This window comes from Pipistrellus kuhlii, unplaced genomic scaffold, assembly GCF_014108245.1.
Source record: "Pipistrellus kuhlii isolate mPipKuh1 unplaced genomic scaffold, mPipKuh1.p scaffold_m20_p_8, whole genome shotgun sequence".
Taxonomy (NCBI): Eukaryota; Metazoa; Chordata; class Mammalia; order Chiroptera; family Vespertilionidae; genus Pipistrellus; species Pipistrellus kuhlii.
In genome coordinates this window covers 21,648,566-21,671,415 of record NW_023425584.1, presented here as the reverse complement: position 1 = coordinate 21,671,415, position 22,850 = coordinate 21,648,566, and the positions used below count along the sequence as shown (strand labels likewise).

The window sequence follows — 22,850 nt, the reverse complement described above, 5'->3', positions numbered from 1 at the left end:
CTGTCCCTGTACCTCTGCGCGCGCGCACGCGCGCACACACACACACACACACACACACACACACACACTTCCCTCCAGATACACTATCCTCCAACTAAAAACATCACACATAAGGCTCCCATTCTACACACACATTCCACACACATTGTTACAAGTATATACACGCTTTGCGCCCAAAGTTCTCCCTCCAATACACACACACATACACACACACACACACACACACACACACACACACACTTCCCTCCAGATACACTATCCTCCAACTAAAAACATCACACATAAGGCTCCCATTCTACACACACATTCCACACACATTGTTACAAGTATATACACGCTTTGCGCCCAAAGTTCTCCCTCCAATACACACACACATACACACACACACACACACACACACACACAAATGGGGGGCCTATTGACTCACAATTAAGCTGAAGAGTGACAAATTTTTCTGAAACTATTCTTTATATATAGACAGATATATAAAGTACCGCCCACATTCAGTGGATTCAGCTAGCTGATTCAGCTGTAAGTTGGCTTCTCAAATGATTTAGCCAAATCACTTTCTATGTGTCATTTTAATTCTCCTTCCTGCTCATTTACCTCATCTACAGAGAGGGTGGACAGGAGCAGAGAATCCTAATGGAATTCAAAACAAGTATTTCTTCCTAGTTTTCACAAACAGTGAGAATTCCAAAATGTGGCATATGCATATACTATTCCCAGGAAACCCCTGCACGGTTTTAATAGTGTATGTGTGTGTGTGTGTTTTTTTATTCAGAAGACTGTGGATTATAAGTATATCTACATTTTTGCCCAGTGTTATCATGAGCAAAGGTTTGTGGAACAAATAAATGCTGTTCCTCCAGGAATTTATTTTTGATGCATTTACCTGTCATGATCCTCTCTGTACCCCAAAGCCCTGTATGCCTACCATTCCTCCATGGCAGCTCTGCCTTCCCCTCCCCTGCAGAATTAATCTCGCTCCCCTGTGGCCACAGTGCATGGGTCTCACTCTGGTTCTTTGTACTATAAATATCATGTATAATCTTACCACCTTGCTCACTAGTTTGAAAACTTAAGGGCCAGGATGGTGTTTTGTTCATTTATGTTGCTGTTGACTTTCCGAAGCCCCAGTAAAGGTTTCCAATAACATATTTTGCCTCAAAAATCAAAAAAACAAAGCAGCAGCCTATGACTTTCTTAAACAATTACCAATCCCTTTCCCCTCTTATAATTATCCAGAAAACCAGAGCTAAGACAGAGAAGGAAAGGCTGCAGAAGTCAGTGTAAGGAATGCAATTCCCTGCCCCTCCCAGCTCTGCCCCTCCTCTGTCCCACTCCAGGATGCTAATGAGAAGTCCCAGCATCCCCCTGGGCTCTTGGGAGAATGAGCTGACATGCACCTTGGGGAATTCTGAAGTCTATAAAGCTGACTCCTTTCGATCCTATATTTGAAATATTCTGAATAAAGTGATTTCTTTATTCACTTTATTCGAGTTCAAGGAGCTTGAACCATTAAGTCCAGGTCCTGTTCCAGGTGTCCCTTTGTCTTCATCTTTCAGAGGAATCTCCCAACCCAACTTCCCAGTACTCAGGAGTGCCATGAGAGATGGCTTCTACTTAGTATTAAGATAATTTTTTCCCTTGGACACACTCACAGTCTAATTTATGGTTAAGATGTTTAGCTAATCCTCCTAAGGTAATCCATAGAAATAAATTTATACCGAGAAGTGGATTTATTAGGTCATATAGTAACCCTATAGTTAACTGTTTCAAGAACTGCCAACTAGTTTCCAAAGTGATGGCACCATGTTGCATTCCTATCAGCAGTGTGTGACGGCTCCAGTTTCTCCACATCTTCACCAACATTTATTACCTGCCCTTTTAGGGTAGGCATCCTAGTGGGGATGAAGTGGTATCCATTGTGGTTTTGGTTTTCAGTTCCTTGATGGCAATGACGTTAAGGAGCTATTTCTGTGTTTATTGGACATGTGTTCTTTGGAGAAGTGTCTATTAATATCCTTCGCCCATTTCTTAGTTGGCTTAGTTACCTTCCTCTTCTTGAGTCGTGTTCTTTTTCTTTTTCTTTTTAATATATTTTATTTATTTTGTACAGAGAGGAAGAAAGAGGGATAGAGAGTTAGAAACATCGATAAGAGAGAGTCATCGATCAGCTGCCTTTTGCACACCCCCTACTGGGGATATGCCTGCAACCAAGGTACATGCCCTTGACCCGAATCGAACGCGGGACCTTTCAGTCCCCAAGCCGATGCTCTATCCATTGAGCCAAACCGGTTTCAGCAAGTCGTGTTCTTTATGCATTCTAGCTGCAAGTCTCTAATCAGATACATAATGTGAAAATGTTTTCTTAATCTATGGATTACCTTTTCACTTTCTTGGTGGTGTCCTTTGAAGCCCAAAATGTTTTAACTATGATGATATCCAATTTACCCACTCTTTTCTTTGTTGCTTGTATTTCCGTGTAAGAGTTTTATAGTAATAAAACCTTTAGTTGTAGGATGCAGTTGGAGTTAATTTTTGCACATGTCATGAAGTAGGGGGTCCACATACCTTCGTTTATAGATAAAAGAATACCTCTCATTTTGCATTAAAATTGTTCAGATCCAGGTGTTGTCAGCCTTCTCCATCCATTATAAGGCTCCCCATCAGCATTTCACCTAATGATTTGAGGTTTTATTCATGAACACATTTCATTTGGGATTGAAAATGGTGACATTCTAAATCTATCATTCTTCCTGCAATTCTTCTATGAGATTGACTACTACTTTTTGAGAGCCAATAATGTGTAAGATGCTATCTTGTGAGTTTAATCTAAATTATTTCATAATAATCTCAAAGCATGCACGTCATAGGCCCTCATCACATACTGGGTAACCAAAGTTCATACTTCAAACACTATATACTCTCATTCATTCCCTCTCTCTCTCTCTCTCTCTCTCTCTCTCTCTCTCTATATATATATATATATATATATATATATATATATATATATATATGTCTTTCTCTCTCTCATTCTCCCTCTTGTTTGCTCCTGGGTGTTCCCAGAGACAGGGCTCATTTCTTACCACCTTCTGGCCTGGCATGTTTGACATCACTGAACTGCTACCCATTTTTCCACTGGCCACTGCCAGCTGGGCTAATCTTTCCCTGCCTGCTGGTGCCAGTCTCCTTGTTTACATCCTTATCACTGCCCTCAGGCTGGCCTTGGCGTCCTGGTCCCTTTGGCCATGTGCTCACCCTCCCACCCCTCCTGAGGTCTGGTTCCCACACCTGGGCTCCGGCCAGGAGAAAGGCTGGGGAAGAAAATGAGAAGAAAAGGCTTGCGGGCTCATGCGGAGATGGGCAATGGCTTTATTTTTCCAAACTTAGGTTTATGTACTGGTTCTGTGTTCTGGTGTTCAGATGAGAAAGGAGGCACAAATCACAACATGGAGGACTTCATGAGGCGCAAGGAGAAATCTCTCCTAGCACACAGATTCTAGGAAACCAAATACTGAAAGTGCTGAAGGAACCAATAGGATACTCTTCTTGTTGGGTTTTGCTTTGCTTTTTGCTTTTCCCCATAGAGAACGGCAGCTTAGTAGAAATAAAAAGGCTTTGAGTCAGGCAAAGCTTCCTGCCATGGTTTTCCCACCTAATTACTGACATTGAGCCTCAGTGTTCTCCTCTGCCACATGAGTAGGTCTAGCCACGACCCAGGAAGCTGTAGCCATCGCTTGGACCTCTTTTCCTCCAAGCAGAGCCTTCGAGTGTTTCATCATGAGTGTGATTGAAGGGAATCCCTGACTTAGGGCAGGGAATGAGCCAAGCATCTTCCAAAATCTACATGACCCTTTCTATCTGAATCCCCTAAGGCCGTGGTTAGCAAACTTCGGCTCGAGAGCCACAAGTGACTCTCTGGCCCCTTGAGTGTGGCTCTTACACAAAATACCACAGCCTGGCCGAGTCCATTTTAAAGAAATGGTGTTGGAAGAAGTTTAAGTTTTAAAAATCTGTCTCTCAAAAGAAATTTTAATTGTTGTACTGTTGATATTTGGCTCTGTTGACTAATGAGTTTGCCGACCACTGCCCTAAGGTGTATTTTTCACAAACTACTAGCAGATATGGAGGTGATCTTGTCTCATTTTATATGGGGGGGGGAGGGGCTGACACGAAAAGCTATTTCCATAACAGACTCAAGGTCTCCCCCAAAAAAATAAATGAACTAGTTGCAATTTCAGATAGAACTAAATGTCCCTGTGTCATGTAATGCCTCATCCTGGAGCCACGTAGTCCCAGTGGTGATAGTCATTATTAGCACAAGACTGGAGCCCTCACCACCTGAGGTTCCATCCAGTCACAGGTTAGGCCTAGAGAATCTGATCCGCCTCCTACCCGCTAACTGCATTACGCCTCTCCAGGCCCCCGATGCCTGATTTTCCAGGTGGAATGATAAATTGAGCTGGCAGAGTGTCCTGCTGCTTAATTTGTTAACAGCACACTCTGAAGACAGAGAGCAACAGAAAGAGCCATTCCTATTATTTGGTTAATCCTGGTCAGTGTAGAATTGCCTCCTTCTGCTCAAGCACACATTCCCACAAGGGACCTGCTTTTTTTGTCTACTGCCAATCTTCCTCAGCCCCAGCAGGTGTCGGAGTCCTCTGAGGCAGAGAGCTTTTCAGCAGCGTTTCTCAGCACAGGCAGGAGAGTGAGAAAATATGAGATTTGGGGTCGGCCAACTCTCCCCCTGCCTCTTGCTAAGCAGTAAGGATAACACTGGGCATGTTACATAATCTCTCTGGGCCTCAGTTTTCCATCTGTAAAACGGAGCTGATAGTCACAATTTCTTTAACTCCACAAGATTGCTTGTGAAGATAAAACAAGGCAAAGCTCGTCCATGAGATCACAGCCAGGGTTTGTCAGTGGTAAGTAGCTCAATAGCCGTTCACTCTGTCATTAACGTTGGGTCAAACCAGGAAGCTATAACTACCCGCCCCCCACCACGACCCCAGGGCTGGCATGTGCAAACAGGCCTTGCTGAGAATGACATTCCTCTGCCCCTCACTTCAGATGGATGATGTGTGGGAGCCTGCCTTTCAGTGCAAGGCTTCCAAAAGCCCCTTCACTTCCTCGATAGGCAGTGAATTCTGGAAGGAAGGAAGGAAGGAAGGAAGGAAGGAAGGAAGGAAGGAAGGAAGGAAGGAAGGGAGGGAGGGAGGGAGGGAGGGAGGGAGGGAGGGAGGGAGGGAGGGAGGGAGGCTTTTAGCTTGTATCTGGGGGGCCTTGGGGCATCTGCTTTTACTCAGTTCAGACCCTGAGCTGTAATCCCTAGCCCCAGTTCCCCTTGTTCCAAAGTCACACCAGAAAACGCCAGTCCTCCTGGTGCCCGTGACACCTGCTATGCCCACTCCCCAGCCCTGCCCAAGCTCCTGGGGTCCTCTGGGGCACAGCTTTTCTGATTTCTGGTGACCGAAGCAGATTCAGTAATTAGCCCTGCTGTTCAGTGTGCTTCCTTGATTCAGCATTTCTCCACAGAGAGGTTAAGCTTTACATCATCATTTTGCCCAATTAATCCTGGCAGGTGAGCTGCTCCGGAGACCCAGCCCTGCCTGGGTGAGAGAGGGAGTGGCCCAGCCTGAACCTCAAACACTTTAGCTCAGACTTTATAGCTCTGGGAGGCAGAAGCAGGGGTAATTGGTATCCAAGGTCACTGGGACCTGCAAAACTCTCTCTCACAGAATTCAGCAAGAAGGAAAAAACAAGAGGAGCAAAATAAACAAGGAGGGCAAGAAAAGAGGTGTGTTCAGGGCAGCAGTCGGGGACAAGGAGGGTGGTGCAGAGAAACACGGGGGCACGGACCTTCCTTAATGGCACAGGGAACATGGCCCTGTGGCTCAACCTTGCCAGGCCTCAGTTTCCTCATTTAAAATGGGGCAACTGCATCTGGACAGGCCCAGGATCTAAAATGCAATGATTCTCTGTCGTCCTAGCTGGCGCTCGCTATACTGGGCTAGGGATGCATCTGGTTTTATTCAGCGAATAAGCTACTGTGTGTGCCCTACGCCTTCTCAGGGCACGAGCTGCCCAACAGGTCTTCTCCGCCGGCCTTCTCCACGGGGGCTGCTACGGAGGGCACCAAGCGGGCATGTTCTTAACAGATTGTTCCTGGGGAGCGCGGGCCCCTAGCACAACCCTTTGTTAATGCTTCAGGAATTTTATTTTGGGTGAGTAACAATGTTCTTCAAGAAGAAAAGGAAAGACAAGTTTTTAAGGAAATGGACCAGTTTGTTGTTGTTTTTTTCATAGGAAAAGAATGTTTATCGTAGATCAAAGCACAGGCTTTGGGAGATACGATATCCAGCCTTCTCCTTCTCTTCCCACCCCAAACAATCAAGCCCTGGTGGGAAATTGCACAATGAGATGCATAACAAATCCTGCTCACATATGCAAAGAATATTGCAAACACCCGTGTGCCTGTTTCCAGACACTTAGCTAGGGAAGGCATGCTTTCTCATGGCTGAAAGGGGTAAGGGAGAGGGGACACTCTGAGGACACAGAGGGTAAAGTCAGAAACTCTAACAAAGCATTCCCACCCCTTGAGCTCGGCTGAAAAGGCCCCACTGAGCTCTTGCACCTTTATCTGCTGCCTTTGCCTGGGCCTTGGCCGCTGCCTTCCTGGGCCTGTTTGAAGCACCATGTGCCTACCAAGTGCCTGTCTTCCATCCATACAACAATGATTTACTGAGTCCCTACAAATATTTACTAGCTGACGCTTTAAGGATAGAGTACCTGGTGCCCCCTGGCCCCTCCAGGATTAATCCCAGCTGAGCCTGACATGGAGGAACGTTTAGGAACAGTTAGCTAAATGTGTGAGTGAAGAAGAGAGTAAACCCCAGTGAATGTAGGTGTAAGTGTACATGGGTCAATAGACATAAACAAGAGGCTAAAGAATGTGTGAGTTAAGTAATTGAAAGGTTTGATGAATGAAAGAAGATATAAACAAGGATGAATGAGGGGATTCTTATAAGGGTGAGGAATAAAGAAATAAGGATGTATGTGATGGACAGAGTGGGGTCTCTACAAATGTCACATAACAGGGATAAAGGGCGTCACTGCCGCGCTCTGCTAACCTCATCATTTTGCCTTGCTTGCTCAAAATCCCCTGCCAGCCGTGGGGATTTTGAGCTTAATCCATGCCCTCCCTTGCTGAGGGTGTGCCCATGCGTTCAGGCTTTAGCATCTGGGGCTTCTGTCAGAAGGACAAAAACACCTGTGCCCTGGGCTGGATGCCAGGCAGCTCTGCCTCCGAGACTGGCCTCCCATATATGGAAATAAGCCTGCCTGCAGCTGATGTCCTCAGCCCCACGCCGTCCCTGCGCTATGGGTGCATAGGACCTATTTCTAAAGCTGAGTGCCCCACAAAGGCATCTTTCCAGTGCAAAGGGTGGAGAACAGGTCGGTCATGGCCAAGGTCATCCTGTCGAGAATCAACAACATCCTATCTACCCCAGGTCACTCCAGCTACCCTGTTTCCTTTATAATGCATATCTGACTCCTCTGTTTCCTAGCTTTCAGTTTTGTCTGTGATTATTGTTTTGCCTGCTCACTAGGATATAAGCTCCACATAGAAATCTCAATAAATATTTGTTAAAAATGGGTGAAGCATAGTCTGGAAAACAAGTCATAAAAACCCACCACTTGAACTAGCTACCAAGACATGATTCCCTCCCCCGACGGTGGGCCTGACCTGACTCTGCCACCAGACTCCACATCTCCCCTCTGGGAGCTCGGAGGGTTAGATGAGGCTATCTTCAAGGCCCTTTCCAGCTCTCTCATTCTAGGGTTCTAAAGCCAAGGGAAGGGGCTTCAAGTTTTCAAGATTCACATAGTGAACCCGAACCTGAGTCCCTGGGTATTTTATGGAGACAGCCATTTACGCTGGCCTGTGCCAGGGTGAAGTGATGCTGGGTGTGGTGACACTTCTGTTCTGACTGACAGCCACCTGAGCATCATGTGTGACTATGCAAAGGCTGCCATACCTCTCCCTTGGGCTTTGCCAAACCACTGCTCAGAGCCAACACCCACCCAGCTGCCTACGCCTTAGGAAAGCCATAGAAGTGTGCCATAACACCCCCATGATGGAAATGACTGGGGAGTAAATCCCTTCTCAGACATCTCGGCAGGGTTCCCAGAAACTAGGCAAACTCCTCCTGGCCAAGTCCAGCACATGAGCTAGAGTGGACCTGTCTGAGGGGTCCGGCCCTCAGGGACTCCTGCAAAACCCACCCAACTCTGTCTGCACATCCATGCTTCTTAATTCAGGAAATAGCTGTCAGTCGCCCTCTCTCCACCATAACAGGCTGCTTTCCAAGGATGTAGGTCCTGTGGTCTCTATCAGAGATGGGTAGAACGTGGGAATTTCTAGAGGTTCAGAGACTGCTCATTTTTGGGGTGCTCCTGTCCTGAAACTGTGAGGGAAGGACCCCAGTGTAGGATGGATGGCAGGTTTCTCACACCGTCTGCTCTGTGCCAGTGAGCAGTGGCCTTTGTCACCAACCCCGGGGACCTCGCCAGGAGCCAGGACCTAGCAGATGTGCAACAAGCATCTTCTCTGAATAAATACCACGAGGGACCCACAGCAGATTTAACAGGAACTTTGCTTGTTTAAATGCTATGGCCTTTAATGAAGCGTGGTAAGAGGATTTAATTATCGTTGTGGCCAAGCAGTTACTTCTTCGAGTGGACTGTTATGGCGAGGAGGACAAGGTTATAATTAAGGTTTTGGTGTTGCAAAAACCACTAACAAGCCTCACCCCTTCAGACTCTTCTTTGGTGCTAAAATCCTGCCTCGAAGGCAGAGGCCTTTGGGCTTGGGAAAACATGAGGTAGAAAACAGAACAGGGGGTGACAGGGCTGGGGACAATCTACCCACCAACCCAAGGACCCGGCTTAGGGAACAGGATTTTGGTTTGAGGAGAAGGTTGCATTTTCAGCCTTTTTCCCAAGAAGCCAAACTATATAGAGTTTCAGCCCTCGCCCTTCACTGGAAGCTTCAGTGCATGAGAATATCCCCGTCCAGTGTCAGGAAAGAGATTCCTGGATACATGTCCCCCACAAATAGGGTCACGGGCCCTACCTAAAGGGAATCTGCCTCGTTTCCTCACCCATCTGCCTTGTCTGTCTCCCACCTCACAGCAGTAGCAATGGTGACTGTTTATTGGTACTTCATAGAGGCAGACATTGTACAAAGTACTTTGCATGCATGTTCAGACTGAATTCTCACAAAATCCTATGAGGTAGCTACTATTACTGCCCCCTTTTATAGATGAGGACACAAAGCTCAGAGGAAGTAAGTCTGAGACTCACACAGCCAGTAGGTTTCAGTGTCAAAACTCAAACTCAGTTCATATGGCCCCCGAAGTCCATTCTCTTAGCAATGGCTGCAGAGAGTCTCAAGGAGGTACAGAAATCCATCTGATCAGTGAGTGTCCCCACGGGGTTCTCAAAGGGCTTGAACTGACAGTATGGGGACCCACTCCCGCTAGGGTTTTCCAAGCCTCTATGTGGATGTCCAAGCACCACCTTTGCTCCCCAACAGAGGCCAAAAGGCAAATATATAAATCAGGAATCTATCTTCAGCAAACTGAGTTTATGAAAAAACATTTTATATTTGGTAAATAGGTCTTGACAACCTTTCAGAATAGTATTCTACCATTAAAGAAATTGAATCAGTAATTTAAGATCTTCCCACACAGAAAACCCTAGATACAGACAGTTACATGAGTAAGTTTTTTCACACTTTCAGGAAGGGGATACTTTCGCTCTTCACAAGCGTTTCCAAAGAAAAGGGAAAAAATAAAACATTCCAAATTTATTCATGAAGCTAAGGTATTATTAATATCAAAGTCAGGAAACCAACAACGTAAGGGAAAAAATGAGTTCTACCTCACTCATAAACAGCTGCAAAAAACCTTCTGTGTCTATTGGCAAACCAAACCCAGGAACATATGGAAATAAAATACATTAAGTTGGTATTTTCCCAAGGAAAGTTGGTTTAATATTACAAGATTGATTGGTGTAACTTATTATATTAATAGATTAGGAGAAAAACCAAGTGATCTTTTCAATAGATATAGAAAAATGATAAAATTCTATAGCCATTCATTATATTTCTTAAAAGCTTAGCAAACTAGAAATAAAAGGGAACTTCCTTAATGCAATAAATGAAATCTACATAAAATCAACAGCAAATGATGAAATGTTGAAGTCATTCCCCTTTAAGAGTAACAAAAAGAACAGAATGCCTGTGTGTTTCTGCACAACACTGTCCCTCCGAGAGTGCTGGCCAGTGCCGTAGAGCAGGCAAAATAAATAAAAGGTCAAGTATTTGAAAGAGAGAAATATAGCTTCCATTATTTGTAGATGATATTATTCTCTCAATAAGGAACTAAAAAAAAAAAACTGGAAAAGTGTATTAGGAATAACTATGAGCTTAGCATGGTTATTGGACACAAATCAATACAGGAAAGCGAATTGTATAATAATTAGAAAAATATTTTTTAAATACTATTTACAACAGCAATTAAATTCTTTAAGTCCCTTAAAATAAATTCTGCAAGAGACATGTAAGTCTTTTATGGATAACATTTGCCAAACCTTGTTTAACAGCATTTTTAAAAAGACCTAAAATACATAAAGAATTATGTCATGCTCTTGGATTGGAAGACTTACTATTTCAAAGATATTGATTCTCCCCAAGTTTATCTATAAAATCAAATACCAGTTGATTGTAAGTCAAAAGGTACTTCAAAATTTTAAATGGAAGAACAAAAAGCCATCAGCTAAGATATTTCTAAAGAAGATGATTAGGAATTTGGCATGGGGGAGGAGTGGGATCTGCCCTATCAGATATCAGGTTTTATTGATAAAGCTATAGTATTAAGAAGGCATGGATTTAGCATATGGCTTCTATTAAACGAACAGAACATACTGGAGAACCCAGAAATAGACACAGCCTGGAGACTGGATTCATGACAGCGTGCGCTTTGCAGGTCAAAAGGAAGGATAAACTATGGTGCTGGGCTAACTGTGTATCCATGTGCAAAAAAAGATGAAATTGGATTCCCCTTGTCAAAAATCAATGCTAGCTGCATCAAACACTTAAATGTGAAAGGCAAAACTATAAAGCTTTTAGAAGACAGTGTAGAAGTACATCTTTATGACCTTGAGATAAAAAAAAATTATGTTCAAGATTCCTGCAAGGGAATATATTATAAATTTTACTATTAAAAAGAACTTCTGTTCATCAAAGGATACTACATAGTAAAAATACAAGCGACAGATAATTCATATTCAAAATATTAAAACTAAAAAAAAAAATATTAGGCTCCACAACTTAATAAAAAAATAATAAATAACCCAGGAGAAGGGAAAAATAGAAGTTTCATATAAGAAACAGGGAGCCAAATCTATGACAGAAGATTTGACTTTGGGTGGTGGGTACACAATGCAATATGTAGATGATATATCATAGAATTATACACTTGAAACCTTTATAATTTTATTAATCAATGTCACCTCAATAAATTTAATTTTAAAAAAAGAAACAGGAATGACATAAACATTTGAAAGGAAACTCAAGCTCATTAATACCCGGATGAATTCTTTTGAAACCACAATAAGATATCATTTCACACCCACCACAGGCAAGTATTAGAAAGCTAGGCATTACCACATGCTGGGGAGGTTGTGGGGTAATGGGAATTGTCATTTGCTGTTGGCAGATGTGTAAATTGTTTCAGCCACGCTGGGGAAAGTTTGTTATTACCTAATAAAACTGAGCAGGCTCATACCCTGTAGCCCATCAATTCCACCTGTAGCTGTGTATCCTGGGGGGAAAGTCTTGTACATGTGCACAGGGGACAGACACAAGAATGTTCATAGCAACATCATTCATAACACCCCCCAAAACAAACATCGCCCAAATGACATGCAAATGATGGAATGGTTAAATTATGGCATATGCATATAATGAAATATGAGACAGCAGTGAAAATTGGCCACAAAAACTTAGTGTTGAGCAAAAGATGCAAGTTACAGAAGAATACACACGATATGAATCGGTTCATAATGTGTTTAAAAACTAGCAAACCTGGTCTGGCTGGTGCGGCTCAGTTGGTTGAGTGTTGTCCTGTACACTGAATGGTTGCTGGTTTGATTCCAGGTCAGGGCACACACTTGGTAGCAGGATTGATCTCTGGTACAGGGTATGCAGGAAGCAGCTGATCAGTGTTTTTCCTCCCTTCCTCTCTCTCTAAAAATCAATTAAAGATAACAACAATTTTTTTAAGTCTATTTTGAAACTAGCAAACCTAAACAACATTGTTTGGAGATGCATTCCAAAGTGGTAAAAATCTACATAGAAAAGCCCTGACCATGTTGCTCAGTGGTTAAGCATAGTTCTATGCACTGAAAGTTCACTGGTTCAATTACAGGTCAAGGCACATGCCAGGGTTGCCAACTTGATCCTGAGTGGGGGTCACAAGCCAATCGATGTTTCTCTCTCACATCCATGTTTTTCTCTCTCCCCTCTCTTTCTTGCTCTCTAAAAATCAATGAAAACATTTTTTAATTACACAGAAAAGCATTGGAATGATTACCACAAATTTCAGTATTACATTTACCCTGGGTTAGGTTCTGGGGGTGAAGAGAGGGTCTGATTGTAGAGGAACATGCAGAAGAGCTCTAAGGACATTCCATTCCTATTTTCCCTCTACTTCTTAAGTTGGATGGTACATACACAGGTGTTAGTTTTGTTACTCTTTAAATGATACATAAAGTGATATATGCTTATGTGGATGCATAATGTATTTATCGTTTAACATTTTTAATTACAAAGGAAGTCACAGAGCATGGTGGGGGCTGGGAGGAGGGCAAAGGCCAGGAGCGAACGGGAAGAGGAGGAAGATGAGGTGTGAAGAGGAAAGCAGGAGCCAGGTCACAGAGAATAGCCTAGGCTTTGAGGACTACCTGGCAGATATAAATTTAATCGTCTTCAGAGCTCAGACCATGTCCACTCTCAGGGACATTGTCTACTCTTGGGACCTCTGTTCTGCCAGGGAATGGAGCAGAGACACAAACAAAAACAAATTAACATTCCACCTGCTATCAGATCTATTTCGTATGACAAGGGACACTTGACAGGGACAGTGGTCATCATGAACACAGTGTATCCAGGAGCATAGAAACAGAACACTGAATTTGGCTGGATGCTCTGTTTTCCTGTGATGTACAAACTTGCCTCATACATATAACCTCTTAACCACATTGAGGTCAGAAATGATAAGTGTTGTCCGTGGCTTCCTACAGAAAGGGTTCCAAGCCTATGTTCCTTGCTTCTGGTGTCAACTTGACCCACCCATTTGCTGGCTACCTCCAGAAAATCAGGTAATCTTTTTATCCCAGTTTCCTCACCTGTAAAAATGGGGATAATAACAGTGAGGCCTGGGAACAGTAAGTTAGCTTTAGAATTGTAGAGTCTGAGAGTGAAATTCCTCTTGACAACCAAGGCAAGTGTCTCCTGGCACGACGGCACCCAGAGCACCTTGAACTTTTCCCTCCCAACATGCACTGCGCTTATATAATTATGGGTTTAATTGCCTCCCCCATGCACTTGGTGAGTACCACATGGGGAAGGAGGGGCCTTGTGTGTTTTGCTCATTGCATTAACCCCAGTGCTTAGGGCCAAATAAGGTTCACACATTGCAATTCCTGCATGTGGCTCTTAAGTCTCTTGATCTACAGAGGAAAGAGTTTTTAATTTTATAAAAACAAATGGTCAACTCCAGATTATCCACAGTGGTGGGTACAGAAGCTACCAAATAATCTTCTATTTCTAAAATGCAACTCATCTCCCAACCCTGAAGGAAGACTATGTAGGTTAAGGCCCCTGTTAGCTGCTGGGGATCCTGAGATGCAGGACCACAATGGGCCCCTCTGGAATGGGCCACACTCTATGAGGAAACAGTCACCCCGTGCCCACCAAGGCATGAGCCCTGGAGGAAATAGCTTCATGCCACAGTAGGGCTAGGAGGGGGACATTTTGAAAATCTGAGGACATCTTCCTCCAGAAGAGAGGGGTGGGGCTGCTTATTCCCCTCTCCCACTAAACTCTGGGATCCTGCTCTCAGGCCAAGGCCTTGCAGAGCCGCTGCATAAAAAGAAGTGCTTCATCCACACCATCCACACACTATATGCAGCAGCTAACCTCCTCGCAGATCCAAATAAGTCATGTTCGTTGAGCACTTACATGTGCTAAACTTAAGCTTACATGGGTTGTGCTATTTCATCCAGATAACAACTCTAGGAGAGAGATGCCAGGTGAGGAAATGGAAGATCCCCAGAATGCCATCACTTGCCCAAGATCACACATCCTGGTAAACACTAGAGCCACATGCCTCAGCATGAAGCTAGATCTCCTGTCCAGGCCCAGAGAGGGAGCCGCATTCTCCATGCCTGGTTGCTGCTGGGAGAGGTGCTGGGGCCAGCGGAATGTTGTAACAATGCTGTGCCAGGCTCCATGCCACCTTCCTCCCTCATTCAACACCTCAAGACCTGAAAACACCCAGAGGCCACACAGCTGTGGATGCTTCTGTTTCTGATAAAGACTTTTCTAAATGAGTCATATCCTTCAAAAGGAAGAAAAAATGTTTTTAGATTGTAGCAGAAATACCCTCAAATCTACACCCACTCTCTAATCTGCTCACATCCCCAAGCCCTGTGCCAGGAAGTACCCGTTGCTGGAGGACCTCACATCTGGCCTCAGACCTCTAGGGCCTGGGGACTTGAGGTCACAGTTGACAGGGAACCGCTCACTAGGCTCTCTCACTCAGGAGGGCTGGGCCTCCATCTTCGATGCCAGGGGCAGTAACAGACCTGCCTCCTCAGAAGCTGGCCTTCGACCTATGTGGTTGTCTTCATTTCCCAAACAGGGCCTTCATTTCTGTCTGCTTCCGTCTTCCTCTTTCCCTGCCTTTGCCTATCTTCCTCTCTTTTCCTGGCACTCCAATCAGACATTCACCCATTCATTCGTGAATTCAGTTTGGGCTCTGCCTTGGCAATCCTTTTTCACCACCCCTGGCTCTTGGCAATCTTTCATCTGTTTTCTGTCACTATAGTTTTGGCTTTTTAGGAATGTCATATAAATGGCATTATAGAACATGTAGTCCTGGATGTCCTGCTTCTTTTATTTAGGATGATGTTAAGAGTCACGTATGTCATTGCATGTATTGCTGAGGCATATGCCACTGTCGTTAAACTACAATTGTTTGTTCAACCACCAGTTGCTTGGCATTTGGGTTGTTTCCAGTTTCTGTCTGAAATGAATAGAGCCACTGTGAACATTCATGTACAAGTCCTTGTATGGACATGCTTTCATTTCTCTTTGATAAAGACTTGTGAGTAGGATTGCTGAGTAGCATGATAAATGTATATTAAGCTTTATTTTTTTTTTTAAATGGCCAACCTATTTTCCAGGGTGGTGGCACCATTTTACATTCCTACAAGCAGTATATGAGTTCTCATTGCTCCACATGCTCACTAACACTTGGTATGGTCCATCAGTATCATCTTAGCCAATCTCTTAGGTTTATAGTGGTATCACATAGTGGTTTTACTTGCATTTTTGTATAATTATTGATGCTGATCATCTTTTATGTACTTATTGGCCATTTTATATATCTTGTTTTTGCTCTTTTCTTATTGTATTGTCATTTTTTTTTTAATGAGTGGTCAGAATTTTTCTCATCTTTTTCAAATTTTCCCTTTATTCTCCCTTCTCTCTTCAATCCCTCTGAACTCTTCTTTTTCTCTCATTAAGCCTCTGTCTGTGCCTCTGTCTCTTCCCCACTCTCAGAGTCAACCACTATTTCCCCCTCTCTCCCTCCTCTTCCTCCACTTCCTCCACTCATGTTCTCCCTTCCCCTCCAAGACACCTCAAAATCTGAGACTCTGACCTCCCTTACTGTTCTATATTAGAAAGAATTCCATCACAAGCCCACCAATTTCAGTCCTGGCCTGATACCATGTAACAAATAGGCCCTCTCCAGGAAGGCCTAGAGAAAAAAAGAGAGCGAGCCCAGTGCAGTGGAGGAGATGGCTTTGCATTCTGGCAACTCCCTCCTCCCTAAAGGTTAAGAGTGTTTATGGATGGAAGGACTTTTTACGCAAACATAACATTGGAAAGTCGTGGGTGCTAAGTGAAGTTCATGCTGCTTAATCAGTGCTTCAACAGTCTCTGCAAACATAAGATTAGTTATTCGCATAACAAGGCTCCCCTGGCCCAGCTCCCAAGCCCTGCAGGGATTTACCTTACCCAGTCACTGGGAAGGATCTGCCCAGCCCAGAGCCAAAACCTTTTCATCTCTGTTTGAGGGAACCAGTGTGACAATATTTTATTGCCAAGATCAGAACACTTGACGAAGTGTTAGCCTCAGATGTGTGACCATGGAATGGAATGTGGTTTTTTTTAAAGACTTTTATTGAGATAGAATTCACATACCATACAATCCAACTTTCTAAAGCATACAAGTCAGTGGCTTTTATGTATATCCACAGATATTTGCAACCATTACTACTGCAATCTTACATCTCATCACAGTAAAGAGAAACCTTGTGCCCTTTAACTCTCACACCCATTAACTATCACCCCCATGTCTACCTCTGTCCCCCAGTCTCTAAAAACCTCTAATCTATGTTCTAGTTCCATAGACTTGCCTATTCTAGATGTTTCATGTAAATGGAACCATGTAATGTAGTATTTTTGCATCTGGCTTCTTTTAGCAAAATGTTTTCAGGACTTAACCATGTTCTAGCCTGTATCAATAATTTATTTTTATGGCTGAGTAATATTTCATTGCATGGATATACCACATTTTGTATATCTGTTTGTCAGTCTATGGACATTTGGGTTTATTGCCATCTTTTGACTATTATGAATAATGCTGCTGTAACATCTGTGTACAAATTATTTGTGTGACCTTGGGTATGTACTGGGACTGGACTTACTAGGTAATATGGTAATTCTATGTTTAATCATTTGAGGAACTGCCAGACTTTAACATTCCCATCAGCACTGTATAAGAGTTTCAGTTTCTCTACATTACCACCAACACTGGTTATTACATGACTAGGATGGTTTCTGATCCTATGACTGAATTTTAACAATTTCACAATCACATACGTTTACACAACCATCAACACTATAGTCATACATGCCTGCATACAGCTCTAAAGTTCGTACACAACTACACAGAATCCAAGATAGATACTTATAGTCATATATAAAACCATACATACATATAATCACACATGGCATATGTGCATATCAATTTATAGACCCACATATATGAACATAATTAGACATATAATAGATCAATGCCATCACACATCCACATACAACTGTCATGGATTCTGAACAAACATACTCACTTGCACAGAGAGCCGGAGACAGATGCACTCAGTGAGGCATTCACATGTGCCCAAACACTCAGACTCAGCAGTAGCCTTCAAAACCAGAGTCCCAAAAGGGCACACATACATAATGACCATCACTTATGGGTAGGTAACTGAGACAGATTGAATGGCATGGAGATGGACGAGGTTTCATTAGTCCTTGGTAGGAAAACTTTTTCATTCACTTGTTCTTTAAGCCACAACAATATATTGAGCACATAAGAAATATAGTGATGAATAAGACTCAGTCCCTGCCTCATGGAACTTAGAGCCTAGTGGAGGGATAGTTGGTAAATAAGGAAATGATCACAGTCTGTGATATGTGCCAAGAAGGAACTAGGCAAGGTAGCCGGTTAGATAACAGGCAAGGTCCCAGGAGAGTAGACAGTTTCCAGGAGCTTATACCTTTGTTGCTCCCTCTTTTGTCCTGGAAAAAAAAATGTGAAAAGGGTTCAGATTCACCTTCCATAAGTCATTAGGTAAGCTGGGAGGCAGGGATGAGGGGGCGATCGAGGCGACCTGGTTTTACATTTTGTTTCATACTAGTTAGGTGACCTTTCCTTCTCTCAGTTCCTTATCCAAAAATGGGAATAACAGTACCTTTAATAAAGGTGGCCTTTGCCTGTAGAGCACTTCAAAGTGCCTGGCAAGTGCTAAGTTCTCTATCAATATTAGCCATTGTATCATATTCTGAGAGCAGGTTTTCATAGAGAGAAGGGAGTGCATGCCCTGGGAGATGGGTGGGGAGGGGCCAGCAGGGACTGATCCAGGAGTCTGGCAGTGCCCTGTTGACTGTAAACCCAACTGGTCTTCATTCTCGGTCTTACCTGAATAATCTTGGAATGCAGCCTTGGCAAGCCACCTCCCCATCCCCCACCTCCCCAGGACATAAACCAATGTAATCCCACCCTGCTCTTCCCACAAACCACAGACACTGCCCATGATGGGTAGTGCCGGGCACAACTCTTGATTTCCAGCTGCATCAGGCCTTTCTGGAGCAGCTCTGCTGTGGGCCTGGCTTGTGTCACTCTCTGACTCAGCATGGCTGTCTTTTCTGTCTGTGTAGGTCAGCATGTATCACGCCACTCCTGCCTCCCCAGGACATTCCATGGCCATCGTCAGTCTGCCTGGCTCCCAGCAGCACCTCTCAGCTAACATGTGAGTAAAATGATCAGCCCTCCACCCGGTCCTGGTGCAGAGGGGTCATCTTAGCCATTCCTCTGCCATTGAGCACTCCGAAGCCTTCCCATCCAGAGAGACAATGGCTTCCCTTCCTTTAAAATCACCAATGGAAATAATGGTGAAAAGTACAAATTAGGCACATCATCCTAGCTCATTATTTCACAAAGTAGAAAGAGACTAGAAGGTTATATACCAGAACAATGCTGGGAAATTGTGTACTGAGCAATTTCTACTGTCTTTCTTTAGATTCATGTTGGGTTATAAATAGATGTTGCTTTAGTAATCAGTTAAAAAAAAATGTACATTTTCTAGGCGGAAGAACTTGCAAATGAGAACTCTCCACCCATCTAATAAAACCTCCCAGTGTCTCACAGTCCTTAGAATCTAGAAGGACTTGTTAAGGTCTAGCCTGAGGGCCATACACCAGTAGCCCCTAAAGCTGGCATGCCAAGTGAGTTATTTTCTAATGCCTTTAGTCAGCAGGTATTCTCATTCCACGGCCTCACTATTTCCCAGTGTCTTCATCCCCGACTCATACCTGGATGTGACCCACCCGACTCTTGTGTGGAGTTCACCGTGGAAAATCCCTGCTCTAACCTGAGGGCGTTTTCAGCATAGTAAGCCCATTCCCCTCCATCCCACTGTGCAGCCAGCATTCCGCTGTGTGCCAAAGAACTAGAGCTAACCCTGCCCATCCCCAGCCCAGTGCCCACTTCCCTGCCTACGTTAAGCTATCTCCTGGGGGCAAACAGGTTTCTATTTTCAGGAGAGGGAGTGGATGGAGGCTTCCAGCCGTCCTCACATTTCCCTGAGCCTGCTGGCTGCACGTATGTTCTTGGGCAACCCTCTAAGCAGACTGAGAAAGCAGCCTGGGTAGATCCATCACGTCTGGGGCTGAGACCCGCTGCCACTAATTTCTGGTCACCAGCTCCTATCTCCACTTGTAGGCCAGTGTCCCGTTGTCAAAATGCTGGTGTAGCTTAAACTAGTGACTTGCAGTTGTGTGACATTCTGTGAAGGTGGGGGGACATGGAGAGGGCAGGGATCGGGCCCCTCAGCTATTTCAACCAGCTTCTCTGTTATCTTTATCTGCCTTACATACTGAGGTTTCAGTTTTGCAAGGTAGCTATCGCTAACCACTGGGATGAAGGTTCCATCTCCCTTCACCCTTCGCCACTCCCCTGCCCTCCCCTAGAGGTGTACCCCTTTGTCCTTCACCAGTGCCCTGTGTCCCCTCAGGTTTGTAGCCCTGCACTCCTACTCCGCCCACGGACCTGATGAGCTGGACCTGCAGAAGGGAGAAGGCATCAGGGTCCTGGGGAAGTACCAGGACGGCTGGCTCAAGGGCGTCTCCTTGGTCACCGGGCGAGTGGGCATCTTCCCCAACAACTACGTCATCCCCATTTTCAGGTATGTTCCCTCCAACCCCAGGTACCCGGGGGAGGTGTCTTCTAGACCGGGGCCATTTGGAGATGGTTGAATTATTGAACAACTCAATGCTCTTACCGAGTGGGAAACAAGAAACAGCTTTTACCCTAACATTTTAATTGTAAAAACTTGTCTATAGTTAAAATAGTTGTTTTAAAAAAAAAAAATACATATTGTTGTTATTGATTTCAGAGAGGAAGAGAGAGGGTGAGAGAGATAGAAACATCAATGAAGAGAGAGAATCATTGATCGGCTGCCTCATGCACGCCCCACACTGAGGATAGAACCTAGGCATGTGCCCTGACCAAGAATCAAACCGTGACCTGATTCATAAGTCAACACTCAATTATTGAGCCATACCAGCTGGGCATTAGTTGTCTTTTTTATAGTTCTCCAGTTTACAAGCACTTTTGCATTTTTTAACTCATTAGCTATGCCCAGGAACTCTTTAAGGTACATATTCTTTTACAAATGAGAAAACTGATGTACAGAGTTAAGCAACCTGCCCAGGATCTAGATTTCAGATTTTCTGTACAAATGCCAAAAATCCCACTTCACATCCTCCACCTCAACACTCCATCTAGTGGCAGGATGGGGCAATGTGATGGCTGGATGACCACCCAGAGGACCTCGGGAACCTTCCCAGAAGTTGGGCCATGAGCAGAGTTTCTGTGAATTCAGACTACTCCCTGTCCATCCACACTCCAGGTTACCCTGCAGGTTTCAACCTTTGTCATCTCTGCCATACCTATTGATTTCCCTGGCCCACAGTTTGTCTAGCCACTTCCCACCACAACCTCAATGCACACAAACTCCCAAGCTACCCACGCCTCCTGCTACCTGTACCCTCACCAGCTCAGGCAAAGCCAAGGCAGTGAGGCCATCACCACACCAAATGCAGTCTTTATGACATGCCAGAGAATCATAAGTAAAGTGATTATCTCAGGGTATGCTCTGGGGATCACTCCTGGAGTCAATAGTTTGGGGGGGACCTTCATAGAGGTGAGGCACTGAGTCTGGAGGAGGGCAGCAAGGATGGTAAGCAGACAAAATCACATCAGAGAAGAAACCGATAGCAAGGGCTACTGTGTAAGAGGTACTAAGAAGGGTCAGCGGTGCCATCATAGACTGTGTCCACCAGGAAACAGACTTATTCCACGAGGGGGCAGTGAACCAGTGGGAGGTTATGGTTCGAGGAAAGGCTGCCTATCAGGCTAGCAGGTGAGATGGAGGACCCCCTTTCTAGGAAGAGTGCAGGCAAAGTCTGGGTTCCCATAGTCCAGGCTTGTATAAAAAAGATTGGCAGGAAGTTGGGGTAGAAGACCTTAGTTATCCTTCAAAGGAAGGTTCTTGGAATTTGTTAGAAAGTAGCAAAATCTCCAAAAGCAAACTAAGGGTGTCTATAACTGATGCTTTAATTCATTTATTCAACCAGTATTTATTGAGCACTGACCAGTGACATGTGTTGGTCACCTTTCTAGACACCGGAGAAAACACCAGTGAACAAAATACACCAAATCCCTGCCCACAGGAGATTATATACCAGTGGAACAGACAGATCCAAAAACAAGATGTATAAGAATATGTTAATGCTAAGGGCTAAGAAGAAAAATAAATCAGGAAAGGGGAACAGAATTTGTCTTTGTGTGGCGGGGGTGGCGGGGGGTGATTAAGAGTCTAATAGGTTGGTCAGGGATAGCCTTACTGAGAAGAAGGAGGAATGAGGAAAGGAGGAGGGGAGCCTTGTGGATCACCAAAGGAAGTATATTCCAGGCCAAAGGAACAGCAAATTCCTGAACAAAGGCCCTAGGGGAGGAAGGCATCTGACGAGAAGGCCAACAGGCCTGGGTTAAATCCAGTGAGGGTAGATTAGTAGGAGATGAGGTAAGAATGGTAACAGGGGGTCAGATCATAGAGCATTTTCTAGGTCATAATGAATTTGACTTTAACCCTATTGCAGGGGTTTGGGCAGAAGAATGACATGATCTAGCGTAAGTTTGAACTGGAATTCCTCCTCTAGTTGCTGACTTTAGAATAAACTGTTGAGACAAAAAGCTCAAAGCAGAAAGACTAAGGGAATATTATCATAAACCAGGGGAGAGTGATGGTGAATTGAACCGGGTGTGAGCCATGGAGGGAGGGAGATGTGATTGGATTCTGGCTATTCCCCAGATTTTCTGACAGATCCAATTTCAGGTGTGAAAGAATAGAGGATTTGAGGTGAGTCCAAGTCCTGTGCCTTGAGTCACTGTAGGATGGAGTTGCCTTTTTTTGCTGTGGAGGTGAAAATCGGAACAGGTTTTGGGGGACGGAGGGGAAGCGAATGCTTTGTTTGCAGCAGATTAAGTCTCAATGTCTGTTAGTAATCCTCATAAAGATGTGGTTACGTATGCAAGTCTAGCATTTAAGGAAGAAGTCCAGGCTTGAGGTGGCATTGAAAGCCCTAACTCTAGATGAAATCACCCTGGTAAGATCAGGTATAGTGGAGAGAAGGGCAGTGAGCCTGGAGCTGAAATCTTCCAGGAATGAGAGGAGAGACCTGAGGAGAAATGATGACTGCAACAAGATGGGAGGGTCTGATAATATGTCAGTGCTTGGAGATACAGAGGGTGGGGGAATGGTCTAGAAGTGATACTGAGGAGCTAGGAGGACACCTACCCTAACTCGTGAATAGTTTCTTCTGTGGGCTCTAACATGAATTCTCTAGGACTGTGGTCCGCAAA

The 22,850-nt window shown here is 44.3% G+C and overlaps 1 protein-coding gene across 20 annotated transcripts in view; it reads left to right on the top strand.

Moving 5' to 3' along the window:
• The window catches only part of SH3RF2 (SH3 domain containing ring finger 2), a 103,814-nt gene that overhangs the window by 55,047 nt on the left and 25,917 nt on the right, over positions 1-22,850 (top strand). For 13 of the 20 annotated variants that reach the window (XM_036425339.2, XM_045576471.1, XM_045576472.1 and 10 more), the window contains 2 exons: positions 18,584-18,675; positions 19,921-20,109. In XM_036425339.2, coding sequence (XP_036281232.1) covers positions 18,584-18,675; positions 19,921-20,109 — 281 coding nt within the window. The remainder of the gene's footprint in view (positions 1-18,583; positions 18,676-19,920; positions 20,110-22,850) is intronic. The other 7 variants (XM_036425343.2, XM_045576470.1, XM_036425346.2 and 4 more) reach the window with 2 other exon arrangements.